The 21,805-nt window shown below is 50.9% G+C and overlaps 2 protein-coding genes across 2 annotated transcripts in view; both read right to left on the bottom strand.

The window, feature by feature from the left end:
* Nucleotides 1-927: 927 nt before the first annotated feature.
* Nucleotides 928-10,732, bottom strand: PHF23 (PHD finger protein 23). Its single transcript, XM_080979841.1, has 5 exons — nucleotides 10,426-10,732; nucleotides 8,854-8,885; nucleotides 8,117-8,218; nucleotides 4,152-4,857; nucleotides 928-2,465 (listed from the first exon to the last, which is right to left on the bottom strand). The coding sequence occupies exons 1-5, from the start codon at nucleotides 10,715-10,717 to the stop codon at nucleotides 2,218-2,220; spliced, it is 1,380 nt and encodes a 459-aa protein (XP_080835967.1). The 5' UTR covers nucleotides 10,718-10,732; the 3' UTR covers nucleotides 928-2,217.
* Nucleotides 10,733-15,530: 4,798 nt separating this feature from the next.
* The window catches only part of GABARAP (GABA type A receptor-associated protein), a 7,880-nt gene continuing 1,605 nt past the window's right edge, over nucleotides 15,531-21,805 (bottom strand). The window contains exons 2-4 of the mRNA XM_080980090.1: nucleotides 18,260-18,338; nucleotides 17,825-17,943; nucleotides 15,531-16,124 (exon numbers count right to left, since the gene is read on the bottom strand). Of these exons, the coding sequence (XP_080836216.1) occupies nucleotides 16,056-16,124; nucleotides 17,825-17,943; nucleotides 18,260-18,338 (267 nt within the window). The 3' untranslated portion in view covers nucleotides 15,531-16,055. The remainder of the gene's footprint in view (nucleotides 16,125-17,824; nucleotides 17,944-18,259; nucleotides 18,339-21,805) is intronic.

Below are 21,805 nucleotides of genomic sequence, written 5' to 3'. Positions count from 1 at the left end.
TTCTGGAGAACCAGAGCAGCGCACGGAAACGCCGTTGACCTTCCCGCCAGAGCAGTACCTATTTATCTACTTGCACTTCATGCTTTCGAACTGCTGGCAGGAGCAGGGACCGAGCAATGGGAGCTCACCCCGTCGCGGGGATTCAAACCGCCGACCTTCTGATCAGCAAGTCCTAGGCTCTGTGGTTTAACCCACAGCGCCACCCATGTCAGCAGGGGCACTTAGGAACACGCAAAGCTGCCTTTCACAGCAGCAAGGCAGCTAACTCAGGACTGTCTACAGGGAGACTGGCAGTGGATCTGCAGGGCTTCAAAAGAGGGCATACGCCCAGACCTACCTGGATCTGCCAGAAATTGGGCCTGAGCCCTTTTGAATACAAAGCAGGCACTCTGCCACTAGAATACTGGCACGGAAATCTAGAATGGTCACACTGGAAGCAAGTACACTTTGATTCACAGCCCATTGCACAGAAGTGGGTGCATGCTGTGTACAGGGCTCTAAATGTGCGTGTTGTGTGTGTGTGTACGCATGGCCATGGCACAAGACACTCGGGGCACTGGCCCACATCAAATGTGGCCGATGGGCCAGAAAGGTTCAACCACATTCAGAGCATTGACCAACTACAGTGGTACCTCGGGTTAAGTACTTAATTCGTTCCGGAGAGCCGTTCTTAACCTGAAACTGTTCTTAACCTGAAGCACCACTTTAGCTAATGGGGCCTCCTGCTGCTGCCGGAGCACGATTTCTGTTCTCATCCTGAAGCAAAGTTCTTAACCCGAGGTAATATTTCTGGGTTAGCGGAGTCTGTAACCTGAAGCGTATGTAACCTGAAGTGCATGTAACCCGAGGTACCACTGTACACCAATCCGCCCCCCTCCCCAAAGCAGTGCCTTTGTTTTATAAGGAACATTAATGATGACCACAGCCTTCTGTACAAACGCAAAAGGGTCCACATCTTTTATTTACATTCAAAAACTCTGCCATGTACACAGTTTCAAATATTGTAACGAAAAAGGGTGGGAGCTGGAGGGGGGGAACCCAACCAGAAACCCCCACTGATCAGAACAGCTAACCTGAAATGGGGAGCAGGTAAAATATGGGGTTTTGCAGCAGAACAGGAGTTATGAGAGAACTGGGAATCCTGGCATGGGGAGTTTCTGATGTTTTTTTTTAAAAAATAAGCGGGCTTGCCATTCTTCATTAAACCCAAACTCTTGTCTCGCTCTCTGGAACCTCTGCCTCATCCTTATGCTCAATGGGAGCAATCAGAAAACACAAATAAGTCGTCCCTTTTTATTTTGAAGCCAGCAAAATCGCAAGGGTTTTCCTGACAAAGCTCACCCCCTCACAATCCCTGGGGGATGTTAATACTGGGGAGGGGGAGTAAACAAAACCCTTCTCTCTCTCAAAATTTAAAATATATATATATTATTCAATTTCAATGGGGACAAAATCTCCGGCCCCCTCCAAAGAAAAAAACCCAAACCCATAAAGGTTTACTTAAAAAAAAAAAAAAAGTACTTTTTTTATCCAGCCTCCTTTCTTGGGCTGTATCCCTCAGTTGGCATCAAACTCTGAATCTGGAGGCATTAAAACAAATGCCAGAGAACATTTTTTTAAAAAGGAAAATAAAGAAGAGTCTTCCAACTGGGGGTGTTATGGGAGGGAGAAAATAAACAAAGCCAGAAAAAAAACCCTTTTGCATTCAGTCTATTTACAGGTGAACTTTACTGGGGCAGGGGAGGATAGGTGGTGGGGGAAAGAGCTAAAACAAAAATGAAGAGATGCTTCTACCCCACTTCCTAGTGCCCTCTCTCTGCCTCTCCCCCAACGCTATGTGCATCCCAGCAGGTGAAAACAGGAACCGTCCTGGTTTTCAGTTTCGTCATTCCGGCCCACCGGTGTCAGCCTCCGAATGCCATTCTCCTTCGCAGAGAACATGGAGGTGGGCCAGGATCAACCCCCAAAGGGCGAGTGGGTCTGAAGCGAGAGGCCTGCAATTGCCAGCCAGAATCTGCCTGGAGGGGCAGCCTCTCTGCCTCCCGGGTGCTGGGACTACCACCACCGCAAATACCCCAAGCACCTCTGTCTTCCGCCTCCAGGGAACTGAGGCCCCTTTTGGATACCAGTCCAGAGCAGGCGCCCGACCCTGTCCAGTCTTTTCTGCCCCTCTGGGATGGAAGCCCAGCGCAGAGCCGCCTGTCCTCCCCTCCTGAGCTAGGGCTCCCCACCTCCCCTGGACGCAACGGCGACGGTTGCGCTGGGAACCGCCGGGGGCGGCAGCAGCGGCAGCTTGCGAGAACCTTCCTTGCACTTCTGACAGTAGAAGATGTCGGGGACGTTGGTCTTCTTGATCTTGGCGCAGGAGAGGTGGATCCAGGTGCCACACTGATTGCACTCGATCATGGGGCGGCCCGCAAATGGCTTCTGGCAGTAACAAGTGATGAGGTCCCAAGAGTCATCCCCTGGAGGAGCAGAGGAACAAATTTCAGAAGGCCCGTTTCGCTAAACCCACAATTGCACAGCACACGTTTTGGTTATCTGGCTTGAAATGTATCACCACGAGAACCTCAAGTTTTGTTTTTAAGTTTCTAGTCCATAAGACAACAACAATAATAATATGCTTGAGGATAAGCAGGCAGTGCGTGATGAAAACTGAGAATCAAAGGCTGAACGGGTGGTAAATGCTGATTCGTGGCATTTACACCCTGCCTAGAAGTGGAATAAAACCATGACCAAAAAGATAAATATGGAAGACAAATTACCTGCCTAAGTCAGGATAGCTGCATAGCAAGTACCCATCCACCCTCACAGAGCTGAAAGCGTCAGAGATGTTTGCTATAATGCGAGGGATGGGGAAATCCCAGATCAGGACAGTCAGCAACCGCGTTTATTACCTATGTGCAAGATCTGAACCTGAGCCTGGGAAACACCCTGCTCCCATTGGCCCAAACCAGTCCACTCAGTTAGGAAAGGGCACGCACAGAGACCTGCTGCCTCGCTGGTCAACTGCGCACTGCAGCCTTCCCAAGCTGGTGCCCTCCAGATGTTTTGACCTGCAGCTCTCATCGGCCTGCAGGCTGTGCTGGTCGGGGCTGACGGGAGCTGTAGTTCATTAAATTCCTGAACACCTCTTCCTCGGAAAGACTCCAAGGCACCTCGCAGCAGCTTAAAATAGATTAAAAGACAGGGGCGCAAAACAATGAGCATCCCAGCGAGGCGGAACCTCAGAGATGCTTAAGAAAACCAAGGCCAGGGTTGTATCCCCGGGGATTCTGGAGAAAGCCAAAACAACGTCACTGCTTGCTAGCATGCTGGCAAGAAATGCTGGCAGAGGTGGACCTTGAACTGATCCGCCAAGGTCTTCCCTGGTGTAGTTCAACTACAGCTCTCACAGGTCGGTCATTTGTTACGCTCTTAATCTTCCAGAGATCTCACTGCTTTGTGTGAGGTCAACACACCCTGGGGAATCAGGAAGGTTCTTTGGGGTGGTGGGTATTCCAACGAATGTGAGAGGCGAAGCACAATCCAGCTGCAACCCTCGCTTGACTTCTTAAAAAGCTTTTGCTAAATTAAAACAAGCACTATGATACTCCGGGCCCCACTTTTCGGGTGGGGGAAATGTGTTTGGAGATGGGGAGAAGAGCCTGATCTGGTACAGTTAAACAAAAACAAAGCACCCCACTCCTTTGAAAAATTAAGGGGCTTTTTATGTAAAGCGAATACTTTAAATTAAAAAACAACAACAACCACAATGTAAGCTGGAGGTGTTTGATGACAGAGGACAAGCCTGCCACTGGCTATTGATTCCGGAGGACAGTTTGGTGGAAACGTGAAAATCAGCTGACTGTGTCACCAGACGAAACTTCCAAGAACGCAGGGGGAAGCATTACTTGGCAACATACGTGGTGCAGAGGTTAGCGTGCTGGAAAAGGACCTGGGAGATCAGGGTTCAAATCTCAGCTTCACCTACCTCACAGGGTTGTGGGGATTAACAGGAGGTGGGGCGAACCATGAACCTTGAGGAACTTGGGAGAAAAAGTCGGGATATAAACGCAACTAATAATGTGCCTATTGCTTTTACGCCCATGTAACGCTGTGCATTAAGTTGCGTTGCCCGTGCCCCTCCCGGGACACCTCCGGCTCCTCACCTGATTCCACCATGATGTCCTCGTCCATGACCCTCATCTCGCCTTCGCTGGAGCTGCCTTCCCCATCCTGGCTGGTCTCCGTACTGATCCCCCCTTTCCCTTCCGTGTCCTCAAGCTTAATGGGGAAGCTGGCGGCCAACAGCTCCGGTGGAGCCTGCACAGAGACCAGCGCCGTGGCTGCCGTGGCCGAACCCTCCTCCCCTCCGGGCCGCCGAGGCGCCACGGCCGCCCCCTCTTCCTCCTCAGAGTCCGTCTCGCTCAGGGAAGCCTTGTGCTTCTTCTCGCTGCGCTCGGCCTTTTTCAACTTCCGCTTCTTGCTCTTTTTGATGCGAGAGCGCTTCTCCCCCACCGGGTCTCCGCCGCCGCCCCGGTTCCGCTTGGCTCCTCCGCCCGCGTCCAGGGCGGACTTCCGGTTCCGCTTGTCCTTCTTCTTGTCCAGGGCCCCCTTTGGCCCCGCCAGCGGCGGCTGCTGCTGCTTGCCGACGGGGTCCAAGTCAAACAGGGAGTCCTTGAGCTTCATCTTCTCCAGCAGAGAGCTGTCGGACTTGAGGCGGCGGAAGGCCGCCTTCTTCTTCGAAGACTTGGCCTTCTTGACGAAGGTCTCAATCGTGTGCAGGTCCGAGTGCGTCGACTCCCAGCCGTCGCTGTCCACCACGCTCTCGGGGCGGATGGGGGAGTTCGAGCCGGAGGGCGTCCAGTCATTTTCCTGTGGGGTTTGGGGAGGGCAGAGGCAAGGGATTAATTTCTCAGGCTACTTTTCCCGGGTGCCCAGGACTCTCCTCTGCTCTTTCTTCCCAGAGCAGTGGTATTCAAGAGGGCAGTGGAGTTCCTGGGGGGGGGGGGGGAGACCCGAGAGGCAAGGGTTGTAGCAGGTGGTGAATAGAATTGCAGAATTGGAAGAGACCACAAGAGTCATTTAGTCCTACCCTCTGCAATGCAGGAAAGACTTTGATAATGCATAATGACTATCAGGTTTTGAAAAGCTGATATCAGCTGATAGCTCCTTTGTGGTCCCTGTGGATAGCTCAGTCAGTAGAACATGAGGATAATAATAATAATAATAATAATAATAATAATAATGATAATTTATTTATATCCCGCCCCCCCCCCAGCCGAAGCCAGGCTCAGGAAGCGGCTAACAACAGTAAAATGATACAACATTCTAAAATCATTTCAAATCAGATTAATGGCAACTATTGGGCCAGAGTTCTGTGAGGAACTTAGGGCTGTGGGTTTGCAATGGGCAAAAGATTCCTGCATTTAAGTGGGTTGGACTAGATGACCCTCAGCTCTACAATTCTATGGTTCAATGGATCGAGTTCATCTGTTTTGCAGAATCAATTAAACTAAACAGCTTTAATTGGATTTTGAATGAACGTGCAATTAGTGGCTACGGTTTTGAATTTTATTGCATTATTATCTTCCTCGGAGGGTCATGCAAGCCATTATTCTGAACAATGCTTTTCATACAATATAAAAAGGAACTTCTGTGCTAACCTGTGTAGGAGCATCTTAAACAACACAACCCAAAGAACGTCAGGTTTCCTAGGAAGCAGGGGGTATTCTAAGCTTCCCCGCCTCCCAAACATCTCCGCAGCCAGCACTGCATACAAACCACCAAATCTAGGGAGGGGCCACAGCCCAGGGTAGACCACTTGCTCTGCGTGCAGAAGGTCTCTCTCTCTCTATGAGAGTCTTCATGCCTGAAACCCTGGAGAGCCATGGCTGGCCGTCAGTGTAGACAATACTGAACTGGACTGACCAGTGACCTACACTCTGGGGCCCCTGAATATTGAACTGCCCTGGGGGCCCCTTTGCAACCAGCAACAGGGTCTGGGTAACCAGTGTTAGCTTCTTCAATGGTTCTGTTCCACAACAGATCAGCACACCTTCACAGCATCTGGGCTACTGACTGCCAAACGTTGGGATCGTGGAAATAGATGCAACAAAAAAATTAATCCATTTGAGCCATGCGACTCAAACTGGGTCTACTAGACGCGAAACATTTAAGCAACGTGGACAAAAGTCGCTTCTGGGGCCCCTCTCTTCACCAGTTTTATAGCAGATCCGTCCCTGAGATGGACCAATGTTATAACTCGGGATAAAGGCAGTTTCCTTTCCCTCGCTCCAGTGCAACGGTCCGCAGTGTTTTGTGGAGTTGTGGGCTGAAACCAGGAGGTGCCACATCCATCGCATTTAAATATTCATATTGATTTTTAACTCCCTTCTTAATGGCTTCTTTTATCTATAACATGTTTTATATTGCAGTTTGAATTCTAAAGAGCACATTACAATACAGTACGTGAGAAATAGAAAGAAGCAATAAAAACACGGTTGAAAAATCACACAAAATCTATTATGAGCGCTACAGTCGGCAGAAAAATTAGTAAGCTTCTCAGTGGTCTGCGGGGAAAAGAAAAGTTTGGGAGCCTTTGCCCTAGAAAATTTTCTGGCTGAAAGAAATGGAGGGAAAGCAACAGAAAGAGATAGACAAGAAGGTGGCAATTAGAGAAATCAAAAGAGAGGGAACAAGAAAAAGAAAGGTGTCTTGCAAAAAACATGGGCAAGTAAGTAAGCCTTAGTAAGCTGCTACAGTGGTACCTCGGGTTAAGTACTTAATTCGTTCTGGAGGTCCGTTCTTAACCTGAAACTGTTCTTAACCTAAAGCACCACTTTAGCTAATGGGGCCTCCTGCTGCTCCCGCGCCGCCGGAGCAAGATTTCTGTTCTCATCCTGAAGCAAAGTTCTTAACCTGAAGCACTATTTCTGGGTTAGCGGAGTCTGTAACCTGAAGCGTATGTAATCTGAAGCGTATGTAACCCGAGGTACCACTGTACTTGAATAGCTTGCGAAAGTTGAAAATAAACAATATCCATCTTTGTTATGTGTACTTTTATCAGCTTCCTTTTAAACAACAGCAGAGCTCCTGGTTAGAATCCACATTCCCAGCAGCTCGAAAAATTTGTTCCCCTTGTGCAAAAAAGTGTCCCGTTGAGTATTAATTAATTTTATAATGAATGATTTTAGAGTGTTGTTTGTGCTGTACTTTTGTACTGTTTTATTGTTGTTAGCCGCCCTGAGCCCGGCTTCGGCTGGGGAGGGCGGGATATAAATAAATTTTTTTTTTTTTATTATTATTATTAGAACAAACCCTGCCTAGAGAGAGACTAACTGGTAGAAAGGGATTCTTAAAAATGGAGCACAGAGTACCCTGACAGCTGAAGCAGCAAATGTCTCGTGTTTGCAACCACTGAGCCTTTCAAGCAACACCCATAAGCCGATGCCTAACTCCTAAAACAAGAGGTAAGGGGGCCCATCTGATATGGAAGTTCAATAAATCCCTGGTGCGGGGAGATAGGCGGGAGCCTTCTTTAGCCCTAAGCCCTTGTGAGCAGGTTCATGCTAAGTCCCAGGAAGGGCAGGTCTGTAGCAGGAAAGAGCAACTACAATTCCCAGCATGCCCTTCGGGAAGCCTCCCGAGCCGTGCCGCATAACAAGCCAGGACATGTCCGCCCCCTTGCTTCCAGAACAGCAGCCTACACTTCCCAGCATGCAACACGCCCAGGCCTCCCAGCAAAATGGCCATGCCGCAGGGCATTCTGGGCCTCGTAGTTCCCGCGGGCATTTGCCGCAGCTTCCAAGGGGCTCTGGCAACAAGACTGCGTGGAGACAATGCCGAGACAGCAGGAGGCCAAGGGCTTAGGAGCGAAGGTTTGGAACAATCCCAAATGCACCTTTTAAGAACTTCACGGAGCCGGGTTTGGATTTAACAACAGATCACAGAGCTTGCTTCTGGGAAGGCGCTAGGACAACCCCTGTACCCCGACACACACACACACCAGAAAAATATTAAACTGCATGCTTTGAAACTGAGCGGACACATATTTGTTCACTTAATAAGCCAGTAGGATAAAAGGGGAGTTGGGGGGCAGGATTCTCGCTGGGGGGAAAAACCCCAAACTAACCTCCTTAGAGGAAGGGATGTAGCCAGCGTAGGCTAGGACAAAACTGCAGAACTTGTTGAAATCCTCAATAGTTCGCCTTCGCTTCTCCGGAGGCTGGTGAGACTGGGGGAGAGAAGCAGGAAGTGGGGAGGGGAGGTGTTAATGCAGACAGAGGTAGCCCCCCTTCCCCCAGCCACCCACAAATCTCTAGGCTCTTTCACAACCGCATCACACATACCCCACAACGGGTGATAATAAGAAAAGGGGAGTTATTCCTAGAGAGAACTGAGCAGTAACATCCTGTTCCCGGGCCCCCCCCCCGGCAAAAAAACCACAGGCTCCCACAGCTAGAAATGCAAGTCAGGTCTCTCCCAGGACATGCGAAGAGTGCAAAGGGTTAAATATGGGGGGGGAGGGGAGGGAGAGAGGGGGGAAAGAGCCTTTTCCGTCACCCACAGAATATCCTTTGCTTTCTCTCTCTCTCTCTCTTTTGCTAAGTGGGGGGGAAGCACATGCAAAAAGGATGTTGCAACCTTTCGGAAAGACTTTTGGCCTCCTCCTAGGGAGCAGGGATAAAAAGGCAGGGGGAGGAAGAGGAGGGGGTCCCCCAGAAGAACGGATCCACCCCACGGAAACAAATGGGATTTTTTATTACGGAGTGGAATGGGGCCCAAGTTTGAGGTAGGGGTTTTTTGGGGGGGCGGGGGGGGGAAATCAACCATCAAATAGAGGCTTTTGTATTTTGTGTGGTTTTTTACCTGTGTCTCCGGTTTGAGGTTTGGAGGCGGATCTGGAAAACAAGAACCGGGAAGGGGGTCAGTTGAGGGGGGTCCAGGAAGGGAGACTTGCAACAACTCCACACAGACCAGCACAAAGCGAGGGGGAAAATCCTACTTTCTCCCCCGGAATGAAAGCACAGGGATTCCCCCACCCGGAGGCAAGTCAAGGGAGATGGCTGGGGGTGCCAGCAAGCCCTGACAGAACCTCCCGGACCCCTTATTTTGGGGAGGGGGGGCGTCCCTACAGCCTTCAGAGGAAAAGGCCAACACACGATGAAGCCCCCCCACCCCACCCCGCCTGCTTTGAACCCTTCCCCAAATTTCCACTCCAAAATATATTTAGGTTTATACCTCACCCCCCCAAAAAAAATATACGCTCAAGACACGGAAGTGTCTATCCCCCTCCCCCATAAAATCCAAGATCAGACCTAGACAGACAAGACACCCCGCCATTTCTACAGGGAAGCGGAAAGGGGGAAGCTGGAGCGCGCACCCCCCCCCAGACACACACACCCAGGACGCTTGTCTCCCCCCTCCTGATCTGAGACCCCCAGGGCCCCCCAAATCCTTAATGCCCTCCAACAGACACCCCCCCTTAGGAAGCCTCATTTCCTCATTACTCTCCCCCCCCCGCACCCAACAGGCCCCCCGCCGCCCCTCCTCCACGTGCCTCCCCTCCCCCTCCCAACTTTCTTCCTCGCTTCCCCCCCCCCACTCCGGTTTTCTCCCCGGTCCGACTCCCTCCTCTTTCTCCCCCCCCACCCCACACTTCCAACTCGCTCCCCTTTCACCTGGTTCTTCCCAGCCGCTCCCAAACACAACAGCCCCCCCCCCACTCCACGACGCTGCCTCCATCTTACCCACCCCCCCAGCAAGGAAAAAAAGGGGTGCTGCCCCCCCATAACCAACTCTCTTCCTCTCTCCTCCTCCCCCCCAAGTCTCCCCTCCCCACCGACCAGGCTCTCTCTGCTCTGACACCACCTGCCCCCCCCCAAACCGGTGACCCCTTTCCACCGACGGACTTCGCCTCTTCTTTCCTCCCCCCCCCCAAGCGCGCACCCTCCCCCCCACAACTCCAGAACAGACCCCCCCCCAAAAAATCTCGCGGCCTCTTTTCCCTCCGAGGAGGGGCGTCCACTTTGCCCCCCCCCACAACAAGCAATCTTCCTTCCCGCCCCCTTAACTCCCCCCCCCACAGCAACCCAACGCCAGCCCCCCAACTTCTCCTCGCCCCCTAATCTCCCGGGAGGGGCGTCCACTTTCCCTCTCCCCCCCCCACAACAAACCCACTCGCCCCTTCCCCCCCTCGCAACTCCAGCCCCCGAAATCCGCGTCGCCGGCCCTCCTCCTCCCCACACGAACACGCTCCCAGCCCCACAACTGGGGGTCTCCGCAGCCTCTCCCCCCCCCCAACCAAAAAAATTTAAATATTTTTTCTTTGGGAGGGGCGCCCCCACAGAAGCTGGTTGAGAAGCACACAAAAACCCCACAGCCTCGGCGGCGTCCCCCCCCCGCCGCCCCCCAAGTGTGGGTCTGCGAGGCCCCCTTTACCTTCAGGGCTGGGCTCCGCCATAGCCGGCCCCCTGCCCAGCCAGCCAGCCGGCCGCCTCTCCGCCCCGCCGGTGCCCGCGACGGCCGCGGGGCTCGGGAACCCGCCAGCGCCCCCCAAGCCGCGAAGACCCTCCCAGAGACCCGCCGCCGCCGCCGCCGCCGGGAGACCCTCCTCCTCCTCCTCCCTCCTCGCCCGCCGGTGCCGCCCGACTCCGCCGCTCCCTCCTCCCTCCCGGAGGAGCCCCACAGCCAGGCCCCGCCCCTCGCCGCCGCCGCCGCCGCCGCGGAGCATCTCGGGAGACCGAGTCCCCCCGCCGAGAACTCCAAGTCCCGGCAGGCGCAGCGCGCGGGGAAGGAGGGAGGGAGGGAGGGAGGAGGGAGAGGCGCTGGGTCCGCCTCTTCCTCTCACAGGCTCCAAAATGGAGGGAGAGGAGAGGGGCATGCTGGGAGATGTGGTCTGGGAAGGGACGCCCTAGGGAAGGAGGAGGGGAGGGTTGGGAAAGGTGGTTGGACGTTTGAAGGAGGGAAATGGGGGTGGGGGGGGAGATGGGGAAACATGTTGGGGGGGGTAGAAGAAGACACACAGACTCCAGGGGTTATTTAGGGACAGGCTATCTCTTTCCCCCATTGATGGCAGAAAGTGAGGAGGAATTAAAGAACCTTTTAATGAGGGTGAAAGAGGAGAGCGCAAAATATGGTCTGAAGCTCAACATCCAAAAAACGAAGATCGTGGCCACTGGGCCCATCACCTCCTGGCAAATAGAAGGGGAAGAAATGGAGGCAGGGAGAGATTTTACTTTCTTGGGCTCCATGATGGTGACAGCAGTCATGAAATTCAAAGACGCCTGCTTCCTGGGAGAAAAGCAATGACAAACCTAGACAGCATCTTAAAAAGCAGAGACATCACCTTGCCAACAAAGGTCCGTATAGTTAAAGCTGTATGGCCTTAAACGATTGGTTCAAAATTGGGAAAGGAGTATGACCGGGCTATATATTGTCTCCCTGCTTACTTAATTTATATGCAGAATTCATCATGTGAAAGGCTGGGCTGGATGGATCCCAAACTGGAATTAAGATTGCTGGAAGAAATATCAACAACCTCAGATATGCAGATGAGACAACCTTGATGGCAGAAAGTGAGGAGGAATTAAAGAACCTTTTAATGAGGGTGAAAGAGGAGAGCACAAAATATGGTCTGAAGCTCAACACCAAAAAAAACGAAGATAATGGCCACTGGGCCCATCACCTCCTGGCAAATAGAAGGGGAAGAAATGGAGGCAGTGAGAGATTTTATTTTCTTGGGCTCCATGATCACTGCAGATGGTGACAGCAGCCATGAAATTAAAAGACACCTGCTTCTTGGGAGAAAGGCGATGGCAAACCTAGGCAGCATCTTAAAAAGCAGCAACATCACCTTGCCAACAAAGGTCTATATAGTAAAACCTATGGTTTTCCCAGTAGTGATGTATGGAAGTGAGAGCTGGACCACAAAGAAGGCTGATGGCTGAAGAATGGATGCTTTTGAATTCTGGTGCTGGAGGAGACTCTGGAGAGTCCCATGGACTGCAAGAAGATCAAACCTCTCCATTCTGAAGGAAATCAGCCCTGAGTGCTCACTAGAAGGACAGATCCTGAAGCTGAGGCTCCAAGACTTTGGCCACCTCATGAGAAGAGAAAACTCCCTGGAAAAGACCCTGATGTTGGGAAAGATGGAGGGCGCAAGGAGAAGGGGACGACGGAGGACGAGATGGTGGGACAGTGTTCTCGAAGCTACCAGCATGAGTTTGACCAAACTGCGGGAGGCAGTGGAAGACAGGAGTGTCTGGCGTGCTCTGGTCCAGGGGGTCACGAAGAGTCGGACACGAATAAACAACAACATCTCTTTCCCCATTGGATGGGAAAGGACCCTATTTTGGGGTTCAAAAGCAAATGGGTTCTTGATTGACAGTCTGCAATGTCCACCCCCTTTTAGGGTAGGAAAGGACCCTGGGAGATGATGATGATTATTATTATTTATACCCCGCCCATCTGGCTGAGTTTCCCCAGCCACTCTGGGCGGCTCCCAATCGAGTGTTAAAAACAATACAGCAAGTTCACCTTGGTTCCACTGTAAATCCGTTCCGGAAGTCCATTCCAAAACCAAAGCGTTCCAAAACCAAGGCGCGCTTTCCCATAGCAAGCAATGCAAAACTGATTAATCCATTCCAGGCTTTGAATAACAATCCCCAAAACAGCAATTTAGCATGCATTTTGCGATCTAACGAGACCATGGATCCGTAAAACGAAAGCAATAAACAATGTGCTGCAGTCACACAATCATTCAGCAGCTGAACTGGATTCCACACAGTCACACACACACACAAAAAGCCACAGAAACGGAAAATAAATAGCAAAAACATGACAGAGCTCAGCGTAAGGCTCCAAACAGAAGTGTGCCACTCAAATTGGAAGTGTAACACTCAAAATGGAACACATTCCACTTCTGGAAAAAGTTTGCACAGCGGTACACTTGCTTCTGGGTTTGCAGTGTTTGGGTTCCAAGTTGTTTGAGTACCAAGGCGTATGAGAACCAAGGTACCACTGTATTCTTTGTGACATTGACATCTCACCTTTCCCCCCAGTCCTCCAAGGTCAAAGTATAGCACGTGGTTCAAGCACACACAGCTCATTCAATCGTCACAACAACCACCCGGTAAGGCAGGCTAGGCTGAGAGGGGCAGCAGCTGCTCCACCTACCCACCCAGATCACCAGTCTTTCCCCAGGGCCTGATCCGACAACCATTACACCAGGGATTGGCCACTGTGAGAAAAGGATGCTGGACATAGTTGGGCCACTGGCTTGATCCAGAAGGCTTCTCTTATGCAGATAAGATACAGTCAAATCTGAATGGTAAAGGGAAGATTTCTGGTTGCCTTTGCCCCCCCCCCCCCCCCCGGACTGGGCCTTAAAACCTACACACCTTAACTGTTACTAGTTTATTTCTCTCCTTCCTTTCAACTGTCCTGGAACTGGGGCAATTAAAATGTTAAAAGTTAAATAATCCTTGTGGATGGAGGAGTGTTAAGGTATATAAAATTGTACATATGGTTGATTTGAATATATTATTAGTGATTATGTAGTGGGACGCGGGTGGCGCTGTGGGTAAAACCTCAGCGCCTAGGACTTGCCGATCGCATGGTCGGCGGTTCGAATCCCCGCGGCGGGGTGCGCTCCCGTCGTTCGGTCCCAGCGCCTGCCAACCTAGCAGTTCGAAAGCACCCCCGGGTGCAAGTAGATAAATAGGGACCGCTTACCAGCGGGAAGGTAAACGGCGTTCCGTGTGCTGCGCTGGCTCGCCAGATGCAGCTTGTCACGCTGCCCACGTGACCCGGAAGTGTCTGCGGACAGCGCTGGCTCCCGGCCTGTAGAGTGAGATAAGCGCACAACCCTAGAGTCTGGCAAGACTGGCCCGTACGGGCAGGGGTACCTTTACCTTTATACCCAATGTATCAGCTGTCTGGGGGTTTCACTGTTTGTGGTTTGGTTGTTGATATAAAATAAAAATTATAATAAAAAACTGTCCTGGAACTGAAGTTAGTATTAAGTAAGGCCAAGCAGCTTGAGAGGCAGTGTGGCGTAAGTGTGTTGGACTAGGACGTAGGAGACCAGGGTTTGAATCCAGACACAGCGATGAAGCTCACTCACTACTGAGTGACCAGTCAGCTCTTTCACCTTAACCTACCTCACTGGGCATGTTGTGAGACCTATGTGCTGCCACCTTCAGGTCCTTTGACGGAAGGCGAGATATGAATGTACAGTGATATCTTGGTTTAAGAACAGCTTAGTTTATGGACAACCTGGATTAAGAACACGGCAAACCCGGAAGTAGGTGTTTTGGTTCGTGAACTTTGCCTTGGAAGCAGAACATGTTCTGCTTCCTGTCGAGTGTGTTCCATTTGTAAATTGAGTCCTCCGCTGCGATGGGAAAGCACACCTTGGTTTAAGAACGCTTTGGTTTAAGAACGGACTTCTGGAACAGATTAAGTCCGTAAACCAAGGTACCACTGTAACAATATAATAGGTCTGCATGCAGAATGGCTGAGCTGAAATGGCAAAAGCCCACCTCTGTAATAAGGGCACAGAAAGGGGTGGAAAGTGTATGGTCCAAGGTCTAAAAATTCACTTCTTGGCAAGTGATCAAACCGGTCGCAGGAAAAACCAAGTTGAGATTCAATTCATTCTTTCTTGATCTTGAAATGGCAGGCTACTATAGATCTTCAGGTGGTGCTGCAATTTCTCAGGCGTGCCTAATCTAGTAAAATGGTGTGACGTTTACTCGAGCGTTTACACCGCTGTGAGGTCCAGGAAAAGTCATGTATCTTGGATCTCGGGAGATGGGGAAAGCTCCATTATGCGCTTTGCAACTTGAGCAATGAGCATCGAATCTCCCCAGAGGGAGAGTGAAGTGCTCCTTGAATCCACAAAAATGCAGGCCTCTCCAGGCTAATGAGGCTATCTTTCTGCTGCTGATCTGTAGCCTTGAATAGCCCTAATTTGGAGCCAGAGCATTCTTCCACCCCTCTAGTTTTTGAGGCCAACACCCTGCTTACCAACTCACCTTCCATTATTCTGCTAAGAGGGTCTTGCCCGTCATTCTCACCCAAGACTTGTAGTCTAGTCACCTCTTCCTCCAAGTAGGTGACAACTGCCCATGTACACACTCAGGATCTGGTCCTGGGATTCCAGTCTAGAATATCTATTCCTGGGATAGCTCAGTCAGTACAACATGAGACTCTTTTTCTCAGGGTTGTGGGTTCGAGTACCACATTGGGCAAAATATTCCTGCATTGCAGGGGGTTGGACTAGATGACCCTCGCGGTCCCTTCCAACTCTACAATTCTATGATTAAAAGTAGCCAAGATCGCCGCCCCCCATCACCCATTCATTTGGCAAACCACCTTGCAACCAGATCCCAACCCCCTGCCAACAGCTTAACCCCACTGCTACAAGTTCACTCCCCCAAGTATTTGCAATTTTAAATTCCTCAGTTCCCGATTAACACCAGGACGCAGATACCTTTCCCTCAATCGGTACAATCACGCAGAAAATCTCGAGAGGCTCAAAATTTCTCTTTATATATATATTTTTAATTAGCATTCCCCATCCCCTCTGGTTACAGAAACTGCCAGGCAGAGCACAGCCCTGATAGGAGCAAACTCAGGGCGCGGTAGTGAAGATGCAAGACTGAAATGGGGGAGGAAGTTTTTTTTCCTGTTCAGTATTTGAGGCCTCTTACCCCTTAAAAAAAAATGGGGGTGGGGAAGAGAGAGAGAAAGGGGAAAATGGTATATGGGAGGGAGATAAGGGGGGGAACCACCAAAAGAAAAAGAGGTATTTTATTTTAGCCACAACCACCTCAAAGAAAGCCCAGAGCGAGGGGAGGGGAACGGGAGGAAGAAGTGTGATTAGGCAAAAGGGAAGGAGGTTTAAAGGAAAAGAGAGAAGGAAGGAAGGAAAGAAAGAAAGAAAGACCCTCCCCTTCCCTGGGACAAAAAGGCTCTTTAACATAAAATCAACAACAAACAACAACAAAAAGTGCAGGTCCCTTCAGGAGCACATGCCCCCTGGTGGCAGCAGGTGGAGGCACGCCTTACATGCTGCCATAGACGCTCTCATCGCTGTAGGCAATGTACAGGAAGAAGTCCTCCTCGTGATGTTCCTGGAAAGGGGGGCGGAAGAGAAAACACTGGAGTCAAGGCATAATTTGGGCAGGGGTACAAGCAGGCAGAGCCCAGGGACAAGAGTGCCAAGGTTCAAATCTTAAGCCTTTCTGCTAGTTCAGAGTAGACCAGCCGGAGCCCTCTACTTTGCAGAGTCCTCCTCCTGGTACTCTTTCAGCAGTTACAAAGAAACACCGTTATATTTAATTCTAAGTGTATGACTTCTGCATCCAGTTCCAGTTGGTGGAAACTGCGGTTCCAGCACAAGACAAGAGTCAAGTCTACCCTCCTAGAACACAATCTCAAATCACAAGTTCCAGACTAAACTACATTCCTGATGTTGCTCGTGAAAATGCACCACATGGTGTCTCTATCACCTTATTAATATTGTTATTATGTTGTTATTGGGATGCGGGTGGCGCTGTGGGTTAAACCACAGAGCCTAGGGCTTGCCGATCAGAAGGTCGGAGGTTCGAATCCCCACGACGGGGTGAGCTCCCGTTGCTCGGTCCCTGCTCCCGCCAACCTAGCAGTTCGAAAGCACGTCAAAGTGCAAGTAGATAAATAGGTACCACTGCGGCAGGAAGGTAAATGGCGTTTCCGTGCACTGCTCTGGTTCGCCAGAAGCGGCTTAGTCCTGCTGGCCACATGACCCGGAAGCTGTACGCCGGCTCCCTCGGCCAATAAAGCGAGATGAGCGCCGCAACCCGAGTCGGCCACGACTGGACCTAGTGGTCAGGGGTCCCTTTACCTTTACTATGCTGTTATTATTGGTTTCTATTTGTTGCTCATATAGGATATTTCGTTTTTTAACGCTTGATGCTTTGCTGTGTTTTTATATACGTTGTAAGCCGCCCAGAGTGGCTGGGGGAACTCAGCAAGATAGGCGGGATATAAATTATATTATTATTATTATTTACTTCCCAAGCATTTGGTAGTTCCACTGCCCTGAGAAGTTCAGGGGGTGGCGGCCCAGGAGGGAGCCTGGTCTGTGGCAGCTCCAGAGGAGGGGAACTCCCTCCCCAGAGCGATGTGCCAGGCACCTTCACTGTGCAGCTTGCAACACATGCTGAAAACACCCCTCTGCCCTGGCCTTTGACAGCTCAGGTGCAGGGTGGTGTTCAATGCTAGCAGTGAACTGAATTGAATGGAATGGGCTTTAATTAATATGCCCATAACCTTTAATGGGTCTACTCACAACAAGACTGGCATTGAATACCACCACTTGCAGGTTTAATGACCCACCCTCTTCTTTGGCCTGCAGTTGCTTTCATGATGGGTGGAGAAGAATATAACAACAAGTCGCACCAGTCCAGTCTGGGACTGATGGGAGTTGTAGTCCACATCAGAAACAGATACCAGGCTCAGTGGACTAAAGGTCGCCAGCAGGTAATTCAACCCTAATTCACCGCTACCTCTCCACTCCCACACATGGTAATACAAATTTGCTCCACGCTTTGGTTTCGGCAGGGGTGGTGTGGCAATTCCTTTCCCCCCCCCTTTTCCCTTCTGAATGCTGCAGCTGGTTCAACCCCTCTCTTTTAATTCCCCTAGTTTGTTTTGTTCTTTTCCAACCTGTTTGTTACCCATTAATTGAACATTTCAAAGACTGTTGCAGAGTGTCACTTCTCAAGCGATGCACATTTTCTTAAAAAAAACAACAACAGAAACCTGTGCAGCAGGCCTAAGGCACACCCACCTGGTAAAGCTGCCCCATGGTGGCGCTGGTTGGGGGGATGACATTGTTGACGAAGAAGAAGAGGGCGTCCTCTGCTCGGAGATGGATTCTTTTTCGGATCAGGAAGTAGAACTGCCCGACTGGGGGAGAGAAAGGGGGAGAACGGATCTGTTAGCTGAAGGAGCAGAATAAAACTACAGAGACTGAGGCGAGATCTTGACATGCCAACGAGATACACCCGTTTCATCAGGTGCCACAAACCTAGGTCTCCAAAATCAATGGGGCTTGCCCAGACAGCTTCATCCAGCACTTCACTTGACCCTCCGATGTGCGGACATCTTGCCCCCTCCCCTTACCAAAGGATGAAGGAGGAGATGACCCCCCCTACTACTCCCTCCTACAGCCAGCTGCCCCAATCCTCAGGCTGGGCCCTGGGCCATCCAACTGAGTGCGTACCTGTGAGGTCTGACGGGACAAGGTATTTCTTCTTGTCCAGGTCTCCTATCCGGGCCTTGGGCGCCTTTTCCACAATGACCTGCAAAGTTGAGAGAGAAACAGAGGTTGGGTCAGCGTAGGGCAGAGAGGAAGAGTTCACGCAGGAGCACCAAAACATTTCCTAATTACAGGAACGGTTGAGCAACCGGACGAGTTATTCGAGGAAGAGGCGAGGCCAGCCTGCCTGCCGAGAGAAGCTTTTGCTGGTGACAGTGGGAAGTTGGAAAGCCGGTCACAGCAGGGCTGAGACAGCATGAATCATGGGAGGCCTTGAGAAGATGGGGGACTGTTTCAGAAGGACAGATCCTCAGAACACCGGTCCAAAGCAGAGGTCAGGTTTAGTACGGAAGAGCCCGCTGGATCAGGCCAATGACCCATTCAGTCCAGGATCCTGTTCTCACTGTGGCAAACCTGGAAGCAGGATTCGAACACAAGAGCCCTCTCCCCTCCTGTGGTTTCCAGCAGCTGGCATTCGGAAGCACTGCTGCCTGCCTCCAACAGTATAAGTAAAGCATAGCCATCATAACTAGTAGCTGTCAACAGCCCACTCCTGTGCCATGAATTTGCCTAATCCTCTTTTAAAGCCATTCAAGTTGGTGAGCTGCAAAGTTTAACTTCCTTTTATATGTCCTGAATCCTGCCCAGGAATTTCCTCTGCTTGGCTAAGTGTAAAGGTTGCAAGGAAAGCAAACAAACCGAGAGGCGGCAGGGACAGCCTCATTCACAACTATTCTCAGAAGAGAAAGAAAGAAAGAAAAGTTAAACATTTGCACACAGGGGAAGGCAAGAGGCTCCCTGAGATGATTAAATGTCACCAGAGATTTTTAGGACTTCTTAGGACGTCAGTCCCAGCGCACCTCCTCCCAAGCAATCTGCTTAAGGCAGCCTTTTGCCTTCTGCGAAAGATTGCCAAGTTTTCCTTTCAGTAGCCGAGCTCCTGTGCTTTTAACAAATAACAGACAGGCAGAAATTAAACAGGTGTATCTCTCCCTGTCATGCATCCCTAGGCTGGGGCAGCAGCAGGAAAGGGAAGCATCACCACCTGCTGAATGAATCCTTGTCAGCCAGGCAGCTCATAAAAAGATGAGATCCTTGGCTAGAAGAAGGGGGAATCCTTCATTCCAAGTCTGACAGATCACCCACCTTTTTCGGGGTGGGGGAATCAAAAAGCTTTCCGTTTGTCAAAACCTTCATGCAACACAGCTGAGAAAGCCTGGGAAAGAGTCCAGAGCCTCCGTAACCTGCGTATGAGGTCCTAAGGTTGCTCCAACTGCACCTTTGCTTGGAAGGCTAGTTTTGTTTTTCTTTTCTATGTTAGTCAGGGACGACTTCAAGGACTCAGATACCAGAAGCCACGAGGAAACCTTCCGTCAAACCGGGAGCCCTCCAGGTTTGTTTTGGACTACAGGTCCCATCAGCCTCTGGTGGGAGTTGCACTCCAAAACATCTGGAGGGGCACCAGGTTGGCAAAGGCTGTGTGGGATAAACAACATTGGCAACATGGGGATAACATGTTAGCCGCTCTGAGCCCGGCTTCGGCTGGGGAGGGAGGATATAAATATTATTTTTATTAACAACAGAGTCGAGATAGATATGTCCCAGACAGCAATGGCTTGGGGAGAGCAGTCGGGAACCACGGGAAGCATCACTCTGATCTATGTTAAGGGTCCCCCATTAGAAAAAGATGGGCCTGGAATAAGGCCTCTAGCTTCTCCCTCCCTCACATTATATACTCATTACATTGGTATCCAACCCTTTTCTCTGAGGAGCTTGAGGTTGGTGCCACAACGACCCTGTGAGGTAGGGAGAGTGCCTGGCTCAAGATCACCCAGGGAGCTTAATGGCTGGTCTCCCATGTCCTAGTCCAACGCTCTAACCCAGGGGTCACCAAACTAAGGCCCGGGGGCCGGATCCAGCCAATTGCCTTCTGAATCCGGCCAGCAGACGGTCCGGGAATCAGCGTGTTTTTACATGAGTAGAATGTGTGCTTTTATTTAAAATGCATCCCTGGGTTATTTGTAGGGCCTGCCTGGTGTTTTTACATGAGTAGAATGTGTCCTTTTATTTAAAATGCATCTCTGATGCATTATTTGTGGGGCATAGGAATTAGTTCATTTCCCCACCCCCCACCTAAAAAAAAATATAGTCCAGCCCACCACATGGTCTGAGGGACAGTGGGCCTCTGCTGAAAAAGTTTGCTGACCCCTGCTCTAACCACTACGTCATCTTGGCCCACATTAGGTAATCAGGACGTTCCATTTTGTTCCCCTGGAAAGGTTCCTGTGCCGTTACAGGGTTGCAAAATGGAGAGGAAGAGATTCTCAGACATCGTGTGTCGGGGGGGGGGGGGGAGTTCTGCTTTCATTTCTGCAAAACCATCAGGCAAAGCGATAAGGGCCTCAGACCAGGCCAATCTGACTGTGTGGCAAGGCTGTTTTCCACCATAACCACCCAGAAGAAGGGGGAGGGAGGGATGACACCACAAAGCAAAGCACCACCTCCCAAAATTCATCTCACTTCCTTCAAGACCCACTTCTGCCTCCAGTTCCCGAACGCAACTGTACTCTGTAGAGCGTATCGGTGGCGATTATAAAGGAGAGAGCTGCAGAAAGGAAGTATACAACCTGTCTCGAGTCTCCTGAATTTAGGGCAGGCCATAAATCAAAATGAGGAGGAAAGGAAAGCTCCCGTTCTCTGGCCACAGTGTTATTGCCACTGTTCCCCATGGCTGTTCTCTGTACGCATAAAACATGTACATATGGCAACGCTTCATACGTCTGGCAAAAGTGGCGTATGAAAAAGGATTCTGCGAGCACATTTAAAGGTAAAGGGACCCCTGACCATTAGGTCCAGTCGTGGCCGACTCTGGGGTTGCGGCGCTCATCTCGCTTTATTGGCCGAGAGAGCCAGCGTACAGCTTCCGGGTCATGTGGCCAGCAGGACTAAGCCGCTTCTGGCAAACCAGAGCAGCGCACGGAAACGCCATTTACCTTCCCGCCGGAGCGGTGCCTATTTATCTACTTGCACTGTGTGCTTTTGAACTGCTAGGTTGGCAGGAGCAGGGACTGAGCAACGGGAGCTCACCCCGTCGCAGGGATTCGAACCGCAAGTCCTAGGCTCTGTGGTTTAACCCACAGCGCCACCCGCGTCCCTGCGAGCACATTTACTCCAGCCTAAATCCCACAAACTCGTGTGGGACTGTCCTCTTTGGGAGCAAATCTTAAGCCTGCAGGCGAAGGCACTCTTTTCAAGAAGTGGGGCCTGCTGGGTGTACCAGAACTGCACTGCACAGCTGCAGTTACCTGGGAATCACAGCACACAGTAGTGGGAATGGGCTTACTCACAAGTGCAAGCCTGTTTAAAAAGAAAGTCCCAATTTCTTGGGGTAACTGCGTTAGGCTGCTGTAGCCAGAACAACAGGGCAAGGCAAGCACATTTTGCCAACGTGGTGCCTGCCTAACAGGAGCTGCAGCCCAACATCTGGAAGATACCAGGTGGGACCACGGC

This window comes from Podarcis pityusensis (assembly GCF_964106645.2).
Source record: "Podarcis pityusensis genome assembly, chromosome: 13".
NCBI lineage: Eukaryota > Metazoa > Chordata > Lepidosauria > Squamata > Lacertidae > Podarcis > Podarcis pityusensis.
This window is presented reverse-complemented; position numbering and strand designations above follow the sequence as displayed.